The sequence below is a fragment of the Euphorbia lathyris genome, chromosome 8 (genome assembly GCF_963576675.1).
Source record: "Euphorbia lathyris chromosome 8, ddEupLath1.1, whole genome shotgun sequence".
In the NCBI taxonomy this organism is placed as follows: Eukaryota; Viridiplantae; Streptophyta; class Magnoliopsida; order Malpighiales; family Euphorbiaceae; genus Euphorbia; species Euphorbia lathyris.
Window position 1 is genome coordinate 58,799,341 of NC_088917.1, and position 21,785 is coordinate 58,821,125.

At 42.0% G+C, this 21,785-nt stretch overlaps 1 protein-coding gene and 1 long non-coding RNA gene across 2 annotated transcripts in view; both read right to left on the minus strand.

Moving 5' to 3' along the window:
* Nucleotides 1–14,901: 14,901 nt before the first annotated feature.
* LOC136204248 (uncharacterized) overlaps nt 14,902–21,785 on the minus strand; it is a 32,817-nt gene continuing 25,933 nt past the window's right edge. Inside the window, exon 3 of the long non-coding RNA XR_010675098.1 lies at nt 14,902–15,320. This is a non-coding gene — a long non-coding RNA (uncharacterized lncRNA). The remainder of the gene's footprint in view (nt 15,321–21,785) is intronic.
* Nucleotides 15,529–16,745, minus strand: LOC136202652 (shikimate O-hydroxycinnamoyltransferase-like). The gene has a single exon (XM_065993409.1). The coding sequence runs from the start codon at nt 16,426–16,428 to the stop codon at nt 15,529–15,531; it is 900 nt and encodes a 299-aa protein (XP_065849481.1). The 5' UTR covers nt 16,429–16,745.

Below are 21,785 nucleotides of genomic sequence, written 5' to 3' on the forward strand. Positions count from 1 at the left end.
AGTTTGGGGAGTTGGTGAGACACCTGCAAAGTTCAGGGAGCTAATATATTTTTATGGACAAGTTTAGGGAGCTGGTGATACGAAATAAGCAAGTTTAGGGAGCTAGTGAGACACTTGCAAAATTCAAGGAGCCAATCTACTATTTTAAACAAATTCAGGGAGACTGATAATGTATTAGGCCTTTAATTATTTTATTATCTCCATAACATATCAATACAAAAATGGTAAAAGGTGGACTATTGATAAATTTATAAATGTAAATTTTATTTTTCAATATAATACTTAGAACCTAAAGGGAAATAAATATTTAAGTTCCTTGTCATTTTCTAATTGAATTTTGCAGGCATATTAATGCTGATAACAATTATTATTATTATTATTAGGAATAAAGTATACGTCTATAGTTTTTGAGATGGTATCAATTTAGATTCAACGTATAAAATTGTAACACGTTATTTATATTAGCAATTTAGGTCTTGATAACGGAATGCAACACGTCATTATATTATTACGTTAAGTTCTGTCAATTATACGTGGAGAGAAATCAGAACTTAAAGGAGGAATATGAATGACGTGTCACATTCCATTATCGAGGTCTAAATTAATACTATTTTTTAAATATTAAATCTATATTGATATTATTTTGTACATGGAGCCTAAATTGATATTTTTCCAAAAAAAAATTTGGTTCTATTGTGATATCTTATCCCTTATTATACACCTCACACACTCTAGTGTCTTCAAAACTCATTTAATCCACCTTTTAAGAAAAATCAATTAACCCAAAAGCATAAATTAATATGGGAGGGCAAAATTAAAGGAAAAAGTATAATAATAATAATAATAATAATAATAATAATAATATGGTTTGTTAGAAAAAGTTTGTAATTAAATATACGTGGTATGTTTTATTTACAAAATAAATTATTTCAAATTACACTTTTAAACTCTCATTACAACCAATGTTAATTTTATTTTAAAAAAATTATTCTTATCTTTCAACAAAACATAGCCTCCCTAAAAAACACAGCCCTCTAAATTGAATCCATAAATCAGATGATGAATATTTTACGTTTTTACTAATTTGATAATTGATCACTTCTGCTGAAACGAAGGGTGCAAAGAAAGTACTGTTGTCTGTCATCATACTCAATCAGTAAGAAGTTGGCCCTAAGAGAGGGTCATCTTAGGTTTCGGAAGAATCTCGGGATCTTTGGTTGTAACCTCAATTTATGAATGGGGACTGACTCTCGAATTTAACTGTTTGTTGTTTCCCAGGAATTTTGGTTGAAGCCATTTTTCCTAATAAAAACGAGTTGCAATTTTCACGATTCCCCTACTTTATTGGTTGCCATCTATGTTTTATCAATATAAAAATGTAATTTTTTAAAAACAAATGCTCTTAATTGTTACCTGCAGTTAGCAGTTTACTTTCAAATACCTTATTTTGTACAAAATGTATACCACATATCTAGGACTGCCAATTAGTTGGGGATGCCCCATCCCCATTGGAGACCCACACCGATGGGGATGGAAAATCCCTGTTTGGAATTCCTATGGGACGGGGATGGTGTGTATATTGTTCCCGACAGTTGGAGACGGGGATGGTATAAATGTCCCATCCTCGTCCTCGTCCCCATCCCCCTCTCCGAATGCCCCAATGGGGATCCCCAACGGATCCCCGACTAAATACCCGAACACAAAAAAGTAAAATATATATATATATATATATATATATTATTAATTTATTTTGGACTAGTTTTTATTTTATGCTTTCAATCTTTGTTTGTAATTGTTTAGTTAATTTTATATGTCGAGTAGTTTATGATTTTATATGTACATGAAATGGTAGTTTATGGCTTTAAAAAAAATTATATACTACAAATTGATGTTTTACAAGATAAAAGTAAAAAATTTATAAACTTAAACGGGGATGGGGGTTCTCCGCGAGGTGGGGATGATAGCCAAAATTTTGCCAATTTATAATTCGGAGACGGAGAATCTCCGATAGACCAGTGATCGAGGATGGTTAATGCAATCTCCGGCGCGTCGTGCCACACCCCACCCCTTTTACAGCTCTACATGTATCTCTATTTGAAAAATTTTAAACGACAGATCTCTATTTACAAATAGAGCAATCCACAAACATTTTACTTTGTGCTTTTCCCTAATTTAAAAACAATAAAAACAATAAGAGTAAAATTATAATTTAAAGTTTTAAAACTCCAAACAAAAAAAAAATAATTTTTTTTGAAGGGAAAAAAATAAATTTTAAAAAGCGTTAACAACATATTTATGTCAAAAAGTCCTTTCTATTGAATCCACTTTCTACATCTCCTACTTACTTCAATACAGTTATAAATAGGAATAACCGTCAAACGAAAAACTCTCGTGATGAAGGAAATGGATCGACTGAGGGAGAGAGACCGATCGCGGTCTGGTGGAGGGCCGACGCTGGCGGGACTGGCGGCAGGTGGGGCGCACGGCGCTAGGGTGGATGATGGTGGATCTGTTGTCATGGAAAAGAGGGTGGACGAGATCGGAGGGCGTCGTTCTATTTCCCGGCGATCGGTCGACGGTCCGCTTCTGGCAGCGTCGGTTGGATCCGATCGGCGGGATGGGATGACGGGCGGGGGGTCTGTGGTGGACATGATGGTGCCAGCCAATGATGTTAGGGGTGCGGGCGGCTATAGAGGTTCAGGCGGATCTAGGGTAGGAGGCGGATCGAATGGATCTAGAGAAGGAGAAGGGGGCGGGGCTGGGTCGATCGACCAGTCCGGTGGGGAGTCGGTGGACCCGCGTGGTTCAGGGTTGGGGGTGAAGGATTCGGGGATTTTGGGCAATGGCTAGGAGGATGCCATGGGTGGCCTTTCGGAGGCATTTAATTCCTCTTTGCGCCCGGGAATTACTAAATTATCTTGGAGGGATACGGTCATAGGTGTTGTGGAGGAAGACCCATCCCTTCACGGAGGAATGGGGGATGAAGACTTAGAGGAAATTCTGTCAGATTCAGATGTGGAGGATGAGGAACAAGACGATCCATTGTGTCCGGTGATTCGTTTGACCTCGTCTGATAAACGGTCACTGCGTTCTAAATGGAAGTTGTCTCTAATAGTGACTGTCCTAGGGAAAAAAATTGGTTTAAATTATTTTGCTCAGAGAATTCGTGCAGAATGGGCTAAAAAAGGAAAAGTCAGTATCACTAACTTAGAAAATGATTATTATGTGATTAAGTTTACACAGACTGAGGATTATGAAGCTGTTATTAATGGGGGTCCATATATTATATCTAATCATGTTCTGGCCATAAGGCCTTGGGTCCCTAACTTTAACCCTAGCGATTGTTCGGTTAATAGGATACTGATTTGGGTGAGATTCCCGAGACTCCCAATTGAGTATTATAATGAAATATTCCTAAAGAAAATTGTTGGACTTGTTGGTAGAGTCCATCATGTGGATAAAACTACTATTGGAGCTGAAAGAGGCAAGTTTGATAGGGTTTGTATTGATATTGACCTAGCTAAACCCCTTCTGTCTAAATTCTGTTTACAACATACAATATATTTTATTGAGTATGAAGGGATCCATAATATCTGCTATGAATGTGGGATATTTGGACATACTTATGAGGGTTGTCCTAAGAAGAGGAAGGTCAAGGAGGATGTTGTTGAAGCTGTCATGGGCAGGGAAGAGGGTATCCAAGGGGATGGGAGGAGTTTCGGCCCCTGGATGGTTGCTAGGAATTCTGGGAGACGAAGGACACGCGCTCCTATAGCCCATAATCTCCCTCATGACATTAATAATGATCAGATCCTGCTCCAGGTTGATTATGGAAGAAAGGAGTTAGCTAGTTCAAAGAAAGGTGATGCTTCCAACAACCCTTTGGAGGTATGTTCTGGTTCCAGATTTGGGTTTCTTCCTGTGGATGGAGATCAAGTCCCTGAACCTACTGATGATCAATCAGAGTTGGAAATGTCAGACTTAGAACCTACAGATCCAGTTGAAAATAATGTGGAGACTGTCAACCCTCTATTTGAATCCAAAGAAGTCTCCCAGAATTGTCCTCAGGGTCAAGATCCTCAAGTTTTAGAGTTGAATAAAGAGTTTAGTTTTTCTAAACTCAGTATTGAGGCTAGAAATAGGAAAACCATGGGGGTCAATAAGATGAATATGAATAAACTTAAGGGTAGTCATAAGATTAGCCAAACTTCTTTTGGTTTCATGGAGAAAAGGGGGTCTGCAGGTACCTCTTCTAAGCTCGTAGGAGCCCCAAACAAATATTTGGTTTAGTTTGGCTGGGCCTGTGTTTGTTGTCCTCTTTTGATCGATTTGTTTGTATGGAATGTTAGAGGAGCGGCAAGCAAGGCGACCCGTATCCATGTTAAGGATTTGATTAAACAGGTCAACCCGTCGTGTTTTGCTTTATTGGAAACTAAGATCAGTAGAGCTAAAGCAGATGAGGTGGTTAAATTATTTAGAAGTTGGAAGTGTGTCAGGTCAGAGGCTATTGGCCGATCTGGTGGTATTTGGCTTTTTTGGAAGCCTAATCTGGTTCAGTTTGATATCGTGAAAATGGATAAACAATTTATTCATAGTAAAGTTACTTACCCTGGTAATAAACCCATCTTTATCACTATTATGTATGCTGATCCTATTCTGGCCAATCGTAAACATCTTTGGGAGGTTTTGTTTTTCGTTAAGTACGAGTATGGTGGAGGCCTGGTTTGTTGCCGGAGATTTTAATGATATTGCAATTATGAGTGATCAAAGAGGGGGAGGGAATCATTATATTAATAGGTGTCTTAATCATAAGAAGGATATGGATTTGTGTGGTCTAACAGATCTTGGTGCTGCTAGCCATAAGTTTACTTGGAAACGTAATAGTACCTTTGTTTGTTTGGACAAAGTCTATACCAATATTGTTGCTCATAGCAGGTTTCCGGATGCGGCTGTGTTGAATCTCCCCTTCCGTCATTCGGATCATTGTCCTATCCTTATCAGGTTGGTTAGAGCTCCTCGTCCGAGAGGGGAAAGACCTTTTAGGTATCTAGTGGCTTGGGAATCTCACCCTGAGTTTAAGAACTTTATTCATGATAATTGGAAACCCCATTCTAATGTCTTACTGGCTGCGGAGGGTTTTAGAAGTAATATGGTGAGCTGGAATAAGAACATCTTTGGCCATATTATCAGGAGGAAAAATAAAATTCTGAGAAGGATGGAAGGCATCCAACGTATCTTGGAAATCAGGTTTGATCATAGTCTGAGTTGTCTCCTTAGATCCCTCCAGAATGGGTTGGAAGCTGTGCTGAAGCAAGAGGAGTTACTTTGGTTTCAGAAATCAAGGAAAACTTGGATTAAAGATGGAGATCGTAATACAAGGTATTTCCATCTTTCTACTGTTATCAAAAGGCAGAAAAATCGGATTGATGCTATCAAAGATCCTAATGGTAATTGGGTTTATGAGGATGAGGAAATCCGTCTTTTGGCCCTCAATTTCTACAAAGAGTTATTTAAAGAAGACCCGGTGGATTTGGATGGAGCTCTGTCTAGGTCTACTTTTCCGACGGTTTGTGAGGATAAGGTTATTGAAGCTTTTCACCCTATTGATCAGAAAGAGATTGGCCAGGCAGTGTTTAGCATAGGTGCTACTAAAGCTCCTGGGGTTGATGGGCTCCTGGCTGGCTTTTATCATAAGCATTGGGAAACTGTAAAGGAGCGAGTTTATATTTTTATTAAAGGGGTTTTTGAAGGATCTGAGGATATTAGGCTTGTGAATAAAACTCTTCTGGTGATTCCTAAAGTGGAGAAGCCTTCCTCTTTCTTACAGATTAGACCTATTAGTCTTTGTAATGTGATTTATAAGGTGGTTACCAAAATCATAGCTAATAGACTTCGGTGTATTCTCCCTGAGATTATTAGCCAAAATCAAGGCAGTTTTGTCCCGGGGAGACAGATGATGGACAATATTGTTATCGCTCAGAAGATGGTTCATTCGATGAAGGTAAAAAAGGGTAAGCGTGGTATTGTGGCTCTTAAGCTGGATCTTGAAAAAGCTTATGATCAGATTAACTGGAGTTTTCTTCTGGATAGTTTGGAGAGAGCTGGGATTCCGGATAATTGGAGGAAATTAATTGAGGCTTGTATCTCTTCTCCTGTCTTCCAAGTTTTGATTAATGGGGATTTGTCTGAGGAGTTTACTCCTTCCCGGGGTATCCATCAAGGGGACCCTATGAGCCCGTTCTTATTTGTTATCGCTATAGAGAGGCTAACTCATCTTATCCAAGATGCTGTTAGCACTGGGAGGCTTCATCCGGTTTCCATTAATAAATTCTGTCCCCCGGTCACTCATTTGTTTTTTGCTGACGATGTGATGATCTTTGTTGATGGAAGTGAGGAGCAAATTGGGGTGATTATGAATATCCTTACTAACTTTTGTTCTGCTTCTAGTCAAAAGCTTAACATCCAAAAGTCTAGGATGTTGTGCTCTAATAATATGGACCAAAGGATCTGTAAGAAGATGAGTGAGATTTCCGGTATTCCTCTTACCAAGGTTTTTGGTAATTATCTAGGGTTTCCTCTCCATAGTGATAAAGTTTCGAAAGCTTCTTTTAAAGAGATATTCGATAAAACCAATAAGAAGTGTGCGAATTGGAAAGCCAAAACCCTTTCTCTTGCGGGCCGTCTTACCTTGATCCAATCGGTGAACCGTGCGGTTCCCAATCACTTAATGCAAGCTTGTAAGCTGCCGGAGCCTGTTCTTAATGGCCTTGATAAAATCAATCGTCGTTTCCTGTGGGGGAACTCAGATGAGGGGAAGAAAGTCCATCTGGTTCCGTGGAAGGAAGTTTGCCAACCTAAAAATATGGGGGGGTTAGGGATTAGACAAGCCATGGACAACAATAAAGTACTGTTAAAGAAGCTTCTTTGGAGAATGTGGCAATCCCCGTCGGCTCTTTGGGTTCGGTTATTGTGTGGTAAATACAGAAAGGATAGGATTTTTGGGGGCCCTAAAGAGAGAGTTCTTAATTGTTCCTTCCTTTGGAAAGGGGTTAATGTCGTGTTCTCCGAGTTTTGTTCTAGGATTGGTTGGTCCGTGGGCAATGGTAGATCAATTAGTTTTTGGAATGACACCTGGCTTGGGAAGAAACCTTTATTAGAGGTGTGTAATTCTCCGCCGCCTCTGGAGATTAGGAATTGGAGCATTTCTGATGTGGTGGACTTGGAGGGGGATTGGATTTGGTCGAGATTTGAGGCTTTCCTTAATCTGGAAACGCTTCTGAAGATTCGGGGAGTTAAAGTTAGTAGTAAAGAGGAAGATGGGGATAATCACTGTTGGTCCCTTACGAACAACGAGGCTTACTCTTGCAAATCTGCGTTCGAGGCGTTCTATCTCAATTTGGATCCTCCTCCTTCAAGCGTTTGGAAAAACATTTGGGCCTTGAATGTTCCCTATCGCATAAGGAGTTTCCTGTGGCTTGGTGCTAAAGATAGGTTACTTACAAATGTGGAAAGGAAAAGACGCCATTTAGTGGAGGCTGATACTTGTAGTAGATGCAGAGCTCAGGCAGAAACTATCTGCCATGTTCTTAGAGATTGTGTAAAGAGTAAAAATGTGTGGAGGGAAATTCTACTGACCCATCTCCTTCCTAACTTCTTGGCCTATTCTGATCATGATTGGTTTATTGATGGAGTTAGGGGTTTGTTATTGTCTGAGCTGGAGCATGGTGCTATCCTCTTTGCGGTTGTCTGTCACCAGCTTTGGCATTGGAGGAATGCTGATATTTTTGGAGAAGGAGCAATTGTCACTCCTAATTTACTTGCTTTTTTCTCTAAAAAAATTAATACTATTATTAAGAGCTTCAAAGATGATAGTTTATCTAGTACTATCCAGAGGAAGGTGATTCATCTATTGGGTTGGAGTAGACCTGGTGAAGGGATAGTGAAGCTAAATACTGATGGCTCGTGTCTTGTGGACGGCAGAATTGCGGCTGGTGGCGTTTTGAGAGACACTAGTGGTGCCTGGGTGTCTGGCTTTGCTCAGAATCTGGGAGTGGGCTCTTCCTTCTCCGCCGAGCTCTGGGGGATCTTCTCTGGACTTAGGCTTGTCAAGAATCTGGGTGTGAAAAGACTTCTCGTGGAATCTGACAACCTTGAAGCGGTTAAAATTATCTCTGATAACAAGGCTTTGTGTTTGGGTAGCCAAAATTTAGTGAAAGGGATCAAAAGATTATGTTCTTCCTTCGATTCCATCAACTTTGGACATGTCTTCAGGGAGCAGAACATGGTTGCTGACCGCCTTGCTGCGGAGGGCCATATGAGGATGTTGGGTGTCTCAACTTTCTCGCATCCTCCGGACTTCCTCTTTTCCTTACTCTCAGATGATCTAGTAGGGGTTAATTTGTGGGGTTGTTTGTTTGTTTTTCTTTTCCTTTTCTTGCAAAAAAAAAAAAAAAAAAAAACCAACATAATTGACACACAATGCACACATAATATGTATGTAATAAAATTTTGTCCATAGACATAATTAAGATTTTAATTATATAACCACCATTACATAATTAAGAAAAAAAATTCATTAATTATGTTAACGTTAGAACTGTCTTCATTAATATTGTAACATCAATTAATTAATTATGTATCATTAAGTATTGGAAAAAGTACAAAAATAAATCATGTGGTTACACATGTTTTCGATCGGCACCCATGTGGTTTAAAAGTTTACAAACTGGTACCTTGAGGTTCATTCCGTTAGCAAACACATACCAAATTGACTAAGGGTGTTAAAAGTCAAAAGGAAAAGAGTTAATTTAGTCCTTATATTTATTTATTTTATAAATTAAACCTCATTATTATCTAATTATCATAAACAAACCCCAAAATAAAAAATAAAAATCAATTACACAATCTTCTCCATTTTTTTAATTTTTTTTCTTTCTTTCTCTTCTCTCGTCATCTTTATTAATTTTTTTCTCTCTAAAAAAATTTAAGAAAGCAATTGGAACATGTTGCCTCTTGAATTCTTTGTCATTTCCTGTTGGATCCACCACATTTCGAAAGCAGAATATCACAGATTTTAAATCAATCTATCAGTTAAGCCATGAGGGGAAAGAAAAGGAAGTAGAAAGACCTTCAAATGCAAATGTAATCACATTTCTCTCTCTCTCTCTCGTCCTCCACTCTCTATCTTCATCTTAATATGTTTTTTTATAGTTTCCCTCCCTGTTTTTGTTTTTCCCAAATTTTTCAAGGAAATTGAGGGATCCTAATTTTTAGTTATTGAATTGAATATCTCGACTGTCATTTTTGATGGGTTATTACATTAAATATCTAGTTTTGTTTTTCCCAGACCTTTGTTGTATTATTGATGGGTCGCTGAAAATCCTCTTCAATTCTTGGATTTGGATTTCTAAATGAAATTGAGGGATTATGATGATTGAATCGAAATCCAACAGTTCTTCATGCTCTGATTTTTAGATTTTTTTATTTCAACAGATCTTCATGAAACTTGACCATACTCTGTTTTGCTGTTGACATAGCACAATCGTATTTCATGAGAAGTGTTGTGCGGAATTAATGAAAGATAAATAATAAAGCAATCGAAAAAACACAAATTTACGTGGTTCACCAACGTTGTGTTGGCTAGTCCACGGGCAGAAGGAGAATAGTATTATTAGGAGGCGAAAAATCAGATTACAATGATTAGGTTTACATAATGGGGTATTTATAATACCCAATCTAACATAATCCCACTAGGAACCCATGATCCCAATCCCACTAGGAACTCATGATCCCAATCCAACTAGGAACCTGGAACCCAAAACTACTCCGAATAGGAAACCCATGATTCAAGGCATTACGACAAATCTCCATCTTGACTTGAATCCTCCTGAAAACATAACAGACGCACCCATGACAGTGCCAGATGAACAGACTTCTCCCTCTGCCTCAGAGTCGCCCCCACAGGGCAACTAATAATCTCTGACGTTTAGCAAGTCCAAACAGTGTTGAAACTTGCTATATGGAACAGGCTTGGTAAACATGTCAGTCGGATTGTCAGCAGTGCCTACCTTCTTCACCTTGACCCTCTTCTCACTTCTCAGAAAATGATACCTCACATCTATATGATTGGTCCTCTCATGATGAACCTAATCCTTGGCTAAACAGATTGCACTCAAGCTGTCACAATACACTGTAGCCTGATCATGATGTAGACCAAGATCACTAACCAGTCCTTTAAGCCAAATCCCCTCCTTAGCAGCTTCAGTCAGTGCCATATACTCTGCTTCCGTAGTAGACAAAGTCATTGTAGGCTGCAAAGTAGCTTTCCAACTGACAACTGAACCGCCAAGAGTGAAAACATAACCAGTCATAGATCTTCTACTGTCAACATCTCCAGCATAATCAGAGTCTGAAAAACCTGTCACCAAACACTCTGTATCACCTCCATAAATGAGACCAACGTCAGATGTACCTTTTAGGTACCGAAAGATCCTCTTCACAGCTTGCCAATGCTCCTTGCCAGGTTCACCCATAAACCTGCTAACAACACTAACAGACTGTGCAAGATCAGGTCTAGTGCAGACCATTGCATACATCAAGCTTCCTACTGCACTAGCATAGGGAACTCGAGACATGTACTCCTTCTCTTCAGCAGACTTAGGTGCAAAAGCAATAGATAGATGTGCACTTACAGCACTAGGAGTATTTATGGGCTTTGCGGTAGACATGCCAAATCTTGACAAGATCTTCTGAATATAGCCTTTCTGTGACAGAAAAAGTTTCCTTTTGCTTCTGTCCCTGTAAATATCTATTCCAAGAATTTTCCGAGCTGCACCCAAATCCTTCATCTCGAACTCTGCGCTGAGAAGACCCTTCAACTTTTGAATGTCGTGCTTCTTCCTTGCAGCTATCAACATGTCATCTACATACAACACTAGATAGATAAAAGACTCATCTTCCAATTTATTGTAATAGACACAACAATCATATGGGCTCCTGGTGTAGCCCAGCTGCATCATGTAGCTGTCAAACCTCTTATACCACTGCCTAGGAGACTACTTAAGTCCATACAAGGACTTCTTCAACTTGCAAACATAATTCTCTCTCCCAGGAAACTGGAAAACATCTGGTTAGGTCATGTAGATCTCTTCCTCCAAATCTCCATGCAGAAAAGCTGTCTTTACATCAAGTTGCTCAAGCTCCAAATCCTGATATGCAACTATAGCTAGCAACACTCTAGTAGAGGTGTGTCTGACTACTGGTGAGAATATCTCATTATAATCCACTCCCTCTCTTTGATTGAATCCTCTAGCAACAACTCTAGCCTTATACTTGACTCCCTCTACAGGTGATATCCCTTCCTTCATCTTGAGAACCCACTTGCAAGTAATAATATTTCTCCCTAGAGGTGGTATGACTAAATCCCATGTTTGATTCTTATGAAGGGATTCCATCTCATCTCCCATAGCAGCAAGCCATTTCTCAGAATCGGTGCCTGAAACAGCTTCTTGGTAAGTTGATGGTTCACAAGTGTCCACCTCTTCAGCAACCTGTAGTGCATAGCCCACCATGTCCTCATACCTCTTAGGTGGCCTAACTCCAACCCTCCTTGGTCGATCTTGAGCTAAGTTACGATGTGTAGCTTCAGATGGTTGAGAAACTGACGGTGTAGACTCTGGTAGCTCTATTTTTGCTTCTAACTCTTGTTCCTTCAAGCCACTCTCACTCTGTATGACCTGAAACTCCACCTGTTTATCAATGCTATCAGTTTCTATTGTAGTTGTAGGCTTCACAATGGGTCTAAGCACATATTTTTCATCAAAGACTACATTTCTGCTCAAAATGACCCTTTTCTCTGATGGAGACCAGATCCTGAAGCCTTTAACTCCATCTCCATAGCCTACGAACACTCCCTTCTTGGCTCTTGGCTCTAGCTTATCCTCATTAACATGATAGTAAACTGTGCACCGAAAAGCTTTCAAATTTGAGTAATCAGCAACCTTTCCTGACCACATTTCTGTAGGCGTCTTGAGTGTGGTCCGCGGTTAATCAAATAACATGTTGTGTTCACCGCTTCAGCCCAGAATCTTCTTTCTAACCCTGCGTTAGAAAGCATGCACCTCACCCTTTCTAGTAATGTCTGGTTCATTCGTTCAGCTACACCATTCCGTTGCGGTGTATTCCTGACTGTGTGATGCCGAGCAATCCCTTCATCCTTACAGAAATGATCAAACTCAGACGAACAAAATTCCAGACCATTATCAGTTCGCAACCTCTTTATCTTCTTTCTTGTTTGGTTTTCCACCAATGCTTTCCACTACTTGAAATTCTTGAAAGCTTCACTTTTATACTTCATCATGATGACCCAAGTCATCCTTGAATAATCATCAATCAGAGACATAAAATATCTGTGACCTCCCAAAGACTCAACTCGAGATGGACCCCAACAATCAGAGTGGATGTAATCAAGTGTGTCTTTTGTTATGTGAATAGCTTTGGGAAACTTGCTGCGATGTAGTTTCCCAAACACACAGTGTTCACAAAGCTCCAGACTCTTGAGCTTATGACCATCAAGAAGATCATCCTTTGATAGAATCGGCATCCCTCTTTCGCCCATATGACCAAGTCTCATATGCCATATCTTTGTCATATCCTCCTGGTCAATCTCTAACGATGCAGCATTAGCTGAACCTATAACAGTGGAACCTTACAAGAAATACAAAGTACCATGCTTCACACCTTTCAGAATCACATCAGAACCTTTATAGACATGTAAAACTCCATCTTTTCCTGACCAACTGAGACCCCTGCTGTCTAACAGACTCAGAGATATCAGATTCTTCATCATCAATGGAACATGCCTGACTTCGTTCAACGTGCAGAACTTACCATCATGTGTCCTCAACTTGATCGAGCCTTGCAGACATGACTATTAGCCATTGAAATGCTACCTCCATCTACCTGCTTATAAGTTGAAAACCACTCTCTCCTTGGACAAATATGGTAAGATGCTCCAGAATCAAGAACCCACACATCAGAGTGATGAGTGTGTCCATCAGCAACTAGAGCAATATCATTTTCAGAGCTACTGTCACCATCTGCTATAGCAGCAGAACCTGGTTGATTTTCTGATTTCTTCTTCTTCTTTGGACAATTAGTTTTCCAATGTCCTTTCTCCTTACAGTAATTACAGGTGTCGTCTGGCTTGGGACCCTTTGAGAACGGCTTCTTAGACTTCTTCTTTCCACCGTTTCCCTTTCCCTTACTGCCGCTGGCAACCAGTCCAGAGGCCTGATTATCTGCACCTATATTGCTCGCCTTATGGCGCAACTCCCTGCTATGAAGAGATGACCTAACTTCTTCCAGAGTCACAGAATCTTTACCAACAATAAATGATTGAACAAAATTCTCATATGAAAGCGGTAAAGACACCAACAGAATCAAAGCAGCATCTTCATCTTCAATTTTCACATCAATATTACGTAATTCTAGTAATAATGTGTTCAATTGATCTAAATGATCCCTGAGTTGCATACCTTCCTGCATTCGCAGGCCAAACAGACGTTGTTTCAGAAGAAGTTTGTTCGTTAGAGATTTCGTCATGTATAAGCTCTCTAACTTCATCCACAGACCGGCAGTAGTCTCTTCGTCTGAGACCTCAGTGATGATGTCATCTGCGAGGCACAACATAATTGTTGAATGTGCCTTTTCTTCCAGAATCATCATCTCAGCAGTGACTTCTCCTGTTGCCTTCTTCAACGGTGTCCACAGACCTTGTTGTTTTAACAAAGCCCGCATCTTGATCTGCCATAGACTGAAACTATTTCTCCCAGTAAACTTTTCGATTTTCACGTTCATCGCAGACATCTTTCTCTCCAGAAAATAAAACCCCGATCGGAAACCGAAAGCTCTGATACCAGTTTGTTGTGTAGAATTAATGAAAGATAAATAATAAAGCAATCGAAAAAACACAGATTTACGTGGTTCACCAACGTTGTGTTGGCTAGTCCACGGGCAGAAGGAGAATAGTATTATTAGGAGGCGAAAAATCAGATTACAATGATTAGGTTTACATAATGAGGTATTTATAATACCCAATCTAACCTAATCCCACTAGGAACCCATGATCCCAATCCCACTAGGAACCCATGATCCCAATCCAACTAGGAACTCGAAACCCAAAACTACTCCGAATAGGAAACCCATGATTCAAGGCATTACGACAAGAAGAAAATCTCAGTAGCCTGTAATTGCTTGAACGGCAAGGGGGGCTTTCTTCTTGCTTTTATGAAATATTGCTCAAGAAAAAAAATCAAAGATTGTGTGTTGTGGATGAGCGAGTCAATGCTATTTGAGATTCAGCGAAGCATAGTCAAGAAAGAAAATTGAAGCTTGTGTAATAACGGTGGTTGTATAATATGTGCTTATTTTAGTGTTAAAACAAAGGATAAGTACAGAGAATAGACCAACGAAGGAAGAAGAACATGACGTTGAGAGAAGAGAGAGAAAGAAAAAAAAATTAAAAAGATGGAAAAGATGGTGTAATTGATTTTATTTTTTATTTTAGGGTTTGTTTGTGATAATTTGATAATAAGGGGGTTTAATTTATAAAATAAGTAAATATAAGGACTAAATTGACTCTTTTCTCTTTGACTTTTAACACCGTTAATCAATTTGGTATGTGTTTGCTAACGAAATGAACCTCAAGGTATCAGTTTGTAAACTTTTAAACCACAGGGTGCCGATCGAAAACAGATGCAACCAAAAGGTTTATTTTTGACCTTTTCCCTTAAGTATTTGGTTAGCTAATGATGATTGAAACTTTTTAATTTCTTATGTTATTTAATAATATTAAATATGTTTTTTTAGGAAAAATGTCAAATTTTATAAACTTAACCAGCATCAAAATTAAGGAGCTCCCAAATCGAATTTGGGTAGCGTCCTAACAAAATAACAGGGATCCGGATAGACTTTGCCCACTTAGCTAAGGTGTGAGCCATCTTATTCCCATCTCGATAAATAAAATGAAAAGAACAACACATAAAGGATTGTGAAAGACTGGTCACATCCGTATAAAGGTAGAATAATTCGGACATTGGCAGTTCCCCCCGTGTGAGCGCGTTTATGGCAATTTTTGAGTCCGACTCGATCCAGATATGAGTAAGTTGATAACTTCTAGCTAATAGTAAACTCTCCCATATCGCATGTAGCTCTGCTTCGTCGGCCGGGGAGCATGATCTGATCGGGATACCAGCAGAGAAAATAACGTCGCCAATATCGTTCCGGGCAACCACTCCAACTCTTGCGGATAGGCCGTGACCCTGCCACAAAGGAAACAAAGGAAATAAATAATCATTTTGATTTTGAATATGCAATATTTTGATTTTGATTCTGAAATTTAAATTAGACACCCTCAACGCAATTTTGAAATTCAAGTATGCTACTTTAATTTCATTAAAATCAATCCCAAAATCAACCGCCATTCTTCCACTTTATTCAATATTTTTAATATATTAATAAAATATATTATTATAGTTTAGGTGTAAGACCTATTCGACTTTTAAACAAATTATGAAAGGCATTTATATGGTTGGATTGGAAGCAAATAATTAATGAGAGAGTGTTATCATTATTTGGACTACGAGTTATATAACTAATTCCTTCAAAACGAACTTTTGCTCGTCCCATGTGAATGGGTCTTCCCCACCCAAAATCTGCGTTGTACAGTGGTAGCCCTGTCCAACTCACCATGTCTAAATTCGGACATCCAAATATATGGCCCTCTCTCCTCACAGCCGTCAGATCAGATTGCTTTTTAAAATAACCAAGAGTAGATTTTAAATACCCATCATCCATTTTCTGTAAGGATTTATGGATTTTTTCCACTAATTGTTCCAACGAACTTGAGTCAATCTCACCAGCTGAGCTTATAACTGCAGTGGTGAATTGTACATTACCAAAGTATCCCGATGGCAGTAGAGGATCCAATCTAAACCGGCCATTTATTGGAAAATAAAGTTTTGTTGATTGATCACTACACAACTCAGGTGCTTTGCAAACACAATACCAAATTTGTGCAGTTAAGACTTCAAATGCGCTATAATTAATTCCACTCTTGATCTTGGATTTTAGAGTGGCGAGTTGATCAGGTGTGATCTTGAACGTTTTAACGGTTGTGGGTTTGGAATCGTGAGTTTGACTAGAGGCATTAATCATTGTTGGAGGAGGATCATACTTGATATGATGATAAGTATGGGTAGGTGGCACCCAAGCATCAAGTATAATTCTATCAATAAAAGGTGGATTGACAACCGGTATGCCACGAGCAATATCAAACCATGAATTGATGAAATGGAAGGAAGATATACCATCTACAACTATGTGATGCAAATACACTCCAATACAAACACTTCCGCATTTAAAACGCATCAACTATAACATCAACAAAAAATAATAATATTAAATTTCTTAAAAATAAGGGTAAAAATTCTACTGTAAGAATTGTAATTGGATTTCGATCCATATTAAACCAAACAAAAGAAATAAATAGTGATTCGGAATATCTCATTGGCCCATTACGCCCATGGGCTCGGCGGGCTAAAGGGCAAGAGGCCTCAAAGGCCCAAGAGGATTGACTATAAATAAGGAAGAGGCAACCAAGGCAAAGGGATCGGGTAATATACTTTCTAACTCATTTTGAATAGATTATCAATACTGTCGAGCGACTAACTGTCTTAATCGTCGGAGTGTTCCAGGGACCGCTCCCCGCATAGAGACGACCCTCAGGGAACACGAGCCCCCCCGAAGAGAGCTCGGATCACTGTTCCGCGTATCCAAATTATTTGGTGTGGTGAACGTGGATTACAAGTGACCGCAGAGCCTCCAGCGAGATGCAAACGCCGACTGAGTCCACTCCAATGGAGGTGCCGGAAATTGGAGCAACTAGTTCTATGACAAACATGGACCGATCCGCACCGATCATCCTAATTTCCCCTAGAAATTTGGCTTCGCTGATGAAGGAGGTAAGCCCGGAAGAAGAGGAAACTTACAATACCACGCAGCTCCTCAGTGCGATACAAGGTTTTCAAACCACTCAAGCTGTTCATATGGCGGCTCAAATGAAGATCATAGAACAACAGAGAAGTTTGCAGGAGGAAAACGCCAAAATTTGGCAATACCTCAAGGCAGCAGCGGAGACGCAAAGGGAAGGCATGTCCCCGGGGCAGTCCTTAAGACCCGAGATGCTCGCGGGAAGAGGGGCCGGAGCCGCCCGGACCGGAGGAGGCGGCATACCACGGGAAGAGACAACAGCCATGAACAACGAGGGCGCATTGGAACTGAAGATCTAGCGCTTTTTAGACAAGAGAGCCCTCAGAGGCGTCATGGGAGGAAGCATCACCTCCAGCAAAACGCCGCTAGTGCAAAGAATCATCGAGATAAGGTTCCCACGAGACTGGAAGGCGCCTCGCCTATCGTAATATTCGGGAACCGAAGACCCAAACGACCACGTGGCATCCTTCATGAGCACTATCAACCTGTATTCAAAGGACAAGGACATCATGTGTAAAGTTTTTTCCACCACACTCTCATCTAGTTCCCAAGAGTGGTATCGAGGACTAGCTCCTGAATTAATTGACTCATTCGATCTACTAAAGGACCTTTTCCTCTCCCATTTTGCCACGGCAGCGAAGGTGAGGAAGATCAGCTCGGACCTCAACGGGCTCAAGCAGCGAGCAACCGAGCCATTGTGCAACTTTTTCTACCATATGGCCTCTCAGGTCAAAGGCCTCAACCTAGAGGTAGCTCATGATGCCCTAGCAAAAGGAACCTCGTGTGAGCCCCTAAAGCAGACGTGCTTCAGAAAGATGCTGCGATCCTTCGAGGAGCTCATGACCATGGCACAGACCTTCGTCCGGTATGACGACTGCGACCGACCGGCTGGGTACGAGGAATCAGAAAGGGACAAGGCCAGAGGAGATGCGCACAAATAGGAAAAAAGCAGACCAACCGTAGAAGCACGAGACGAGGGCCGGGCGCGCAAAGAGGCCCCGATGCCCTTTCCAGTGCGGGTCGAGCGAGCAAACCTTGAGCGCAGGGGGGATAGATCCCGTGGAAAGGAGGTACATTATGCTGCTCAGAACCAACCCCGCCGATTCGCACACCTGACTCCGCCAGCAGACAAAGGCAAAACCCGAGTCGAGAAGGAGTACTGCAAGTACCACAAATCCTCCGGACACTCCATGGAGAACTGCTATCAACTGCAGAAAGAAATTGAGCGGATCACGGAGCAAGGTGCACCACCGAAGACCATTAGACAGAGGGAACAGAGCCCGAAACAACGAGACACCGGCCGAACAGATGAAGCGAAGCGACCAAGGTACCACAGAGAGATCCATGTCATAAGGGAGGGAGCGTCGGCGCTCTGTCCGCTCCCGGAGAGCTCCCGAAAGAAAAAAGCAGCTGATCAGACCCTAACGTTGCAGCCACCACTCCGGACCAGCCATTCGGAGGCCCTCGTAGTCACCATCAACATCGCCGGCTTTAAAAGGCATCGGGTGCTGGTGGACACAGGAAGCTCGGTGAACTTGCTCACCTGGAGAGCGCTCCGCGCTATGAAAAATACTCACACGGCCCTCCGTGCCGGAACTTTTCCCCTAGTTGGCCTGTTAGAAATTGAAGTCCCCGTGAAGGGAGTCATCTCTCTGTCAACAATCTTTGCTAAAAGCGACCAAGAAGTAGAGGACACCGTAGAATAGGTGGTAGTGGATATCCCCTTGGCCTATAACGCCATTATCGGGAGACCTCTGCTGGCTAGCCTCAAAGCTACAATTGATATCTCCGACTTATGCTTGACTTTACCACTTCGACACGACAAAATTACCATCCACGGAGATCGCATCCTGGCCAAGAAACTGCAATGGGAGGCGACTCAACCTCGGACAACGCTTTAACTAGAGGACGGTCTGATGGATATGAGGGGGTACAATCCCACGCCGATTGAGCCGGTCAGCGGCTGTGCCATCGGGGAAAACAAGACACTGAAGATCGAGACTAAGCTCTCGCCTCCTCTGGCCAGCGAGATAAAGGCCGTTCTAACGGAGCATTCGGACGTATTCGCATGGTGCACCGAAGACATTACAGGAGTTTCACCCGAACAAGCAACTCACAGATTGAACATCGACTCCTCCGTTGAGCCCATAAAGCAGAATAAGCGAGTACATGCAAAGGACAAGCAAGCTGCAGTCAAGGCAGAGATCGAAAAGCTATTAGCTGTAAAATTTATTCACGAGGTCCACTATCCGGATTGGCTTTCTAACGTTGTACTTGTAAAGAAGGCCAACGGAAAGTATCGCATGTGTGTAGATTTCACCAATGTTAATAAAGCATGCCCCAAGGATTCCTACTCGTTGCCTAACATAGATCAGCTTCTCGACCAGACAGTTGGTCGCAAAATCTTATCCTAGTTTGATGCCATCGCTGGTTTTCAGCAAATCCCTCTAGACCCGGCCGATGCCGAGAAGACCTCCTTCATAACGTATGAAGGCACATATTGCTACAACGTGATGCCTTTTGGCTTGAAGAATGCGGGGGCCACATACCAGCGACTTATAGATAAGATGTTCACTAACCTCATCGGAAAAACGGTGCAGGTATACATCGACGACATGGTCGTCCTAAGCGCTGTTGAGAGTGACCACCCATGTGACTTGGCGGAGGTATTTAAAATTTTCAGGGAATACAACATCAAGCTAAACCCGGAGAAATGTTTCTTCGGTATTCGCAGCGGCAAGTTCCTGGGTTGCGTGGTTTCAGAGAAAGGTATCGAGCCTAATCCAGCAAAGATCGATGCGATCTTAGAAATGAAAGCACCACACAATCTACAGGGAGTTCAGAGGCTCAACGGGAGGGTTATCGCCTTGGGTCGATTTATCTCCTGCTCGGCACATCGATGCTTGCCTTTTTACAAAGCAGTCAAGAAGGAGCATCCCTTCAAATGGTCCACGGATTGCCAGCCGGCATTCAATGCCATTAAAACTTTCCTTGCCATGCCCCCACTACTGTCAGTACCAAAGCAAGGGCGGGACATCCAACTGTACTTCACCATAGCCGATGAAACTATGGCAGTCGTCTTAACTCAAGAAGAGGGGACGGAGCTCTACCCAATTTATTTTTTGAGCAGGGTCCTGAAGGGTGCACAAGTCCGATACTCCAAGGTGGAGAAGGCTCTGTTCGCCATCACACAAGCATCCGAGCATCTCAGGACATATTTCCAAGCGCATACGGTTGTGGTCAAGACCAATTATCCTCTCAAAAAGGCAGTCCAGAAGCCAGAAGTCTCCGGTCGGATCACCAACTGGTCGGTGCGACTATCGCAGTTCGACATACATTTTGAGCCCCATACGGCGATCAAAGCTCAAGTGTTGTCCGACTTCATTGTAGAATTTACCGGATCATCGACTAGCGACCTCACACTAAAGAGAGCTCACATCACCGACATGTGGACCATGAGTGTGGATGGGTCTTGCGGCCCAGGGCGGGCAGGCGCAGGCATTGCCATTCAGGGACCGAATAACCTCCGACTACGGTACGCCGTCCGACTCAACTTTCCAACGACGAACAATCAAGCAGAATATGAGACCCTGATCGCAGCTCTTCGGTTGGCCAAAACAATGGTAACCGGGAACCTAACAGTATACTCGGACTCCAAACTCGTCGTTAGCCACGTCAGCGGTACTTACAGAGCAAAAGACCCGACGATGTGTCAATATTTGGCGCTCGCCAAATCCCTACTCGAGGACCTCAAGAACAAAGGAGTAACCTTTTTCCTTACGGTTGTACCACGAGAAGAGAATGAAGAGGCAGATGCCATTACCGCTCTCGCAGTAGGCGAGCAGTCCCGTGACCCGCATACCCTTATAGAAACTACTGCGACCCCAGCTATTAACACAGAGTGCTCATTACAGATCGACACAGCAGACGCAGCAGCAAGCGGTTGGAGGAGTCTGATAATCAGGTATCTAGAAGATGGGACACTGCCGGAGGATCGGACGCAGGCATCCCTCGTGGTCTGGCGTTCCTGGCGGTATGCAATGCATGACGGCCTACTCTATCGGAAGTCCTCCAAACACCCGTGGTTGCGTTGCATATCCGAGGAGGAAGGGGATCACTGTTTGAAGGAGATACACCAGGGCGTATGCAGCTGGCATCAGGGCGCTCGGTCAATTGTGAAGAAAGCCCGTCTACAGGGACTTTATTGGCAAACCATGGACTCCGATGCAACACGTCTGGTTCGTAGCTGTCAGGCATGTCAACTGCACGCCAATACTCATCACGCGCCGGCGGCTCCGCTCAAAGGCATTGTCACACCCTGGCCGTTTGCAGTATGGGGCATTGATCTGCTCGGCCCATTTCCGATGGCCTTAGCACAGAAGCGTTTTGTAGTGGTAGCAGTCGATCACTTTATCAAATGGATCGAGGCAGAAGCAATCGCCAAAATAACCACCGACAACGTAATCAATTTTCTTAAGCGAACAGTCATATACCGGTTCGGAGTCCCTCACTCTTTCATCACAAATAACGGGAGGCAATTCGACTGTAGTCAATTCCGCGAGTTCTGCACGGAATGGGGTATCAAAGGGCGTTACACCTCGGTAGCGCATCCTCAGAGCAACGGGCTCACTGAAGTAAGCAACCGAACAATCCTATGAGGAATTAAAGCGCGCCTGTCTGACCAGGGTCAAGCATAGCCTGACCATATCCCAACAGTGTTATGGTCATACCGCACA

What these genes read in the sequence shown, in the direction of transcription:
- LOC136202652 (XM_065993409.1), bottom strand. Translation starts at nt 16,428, where the DNA reads ATGCGTTTTAAATGCGGAAGTGTTTGTATTGGAGTGTATTTGCATCAC.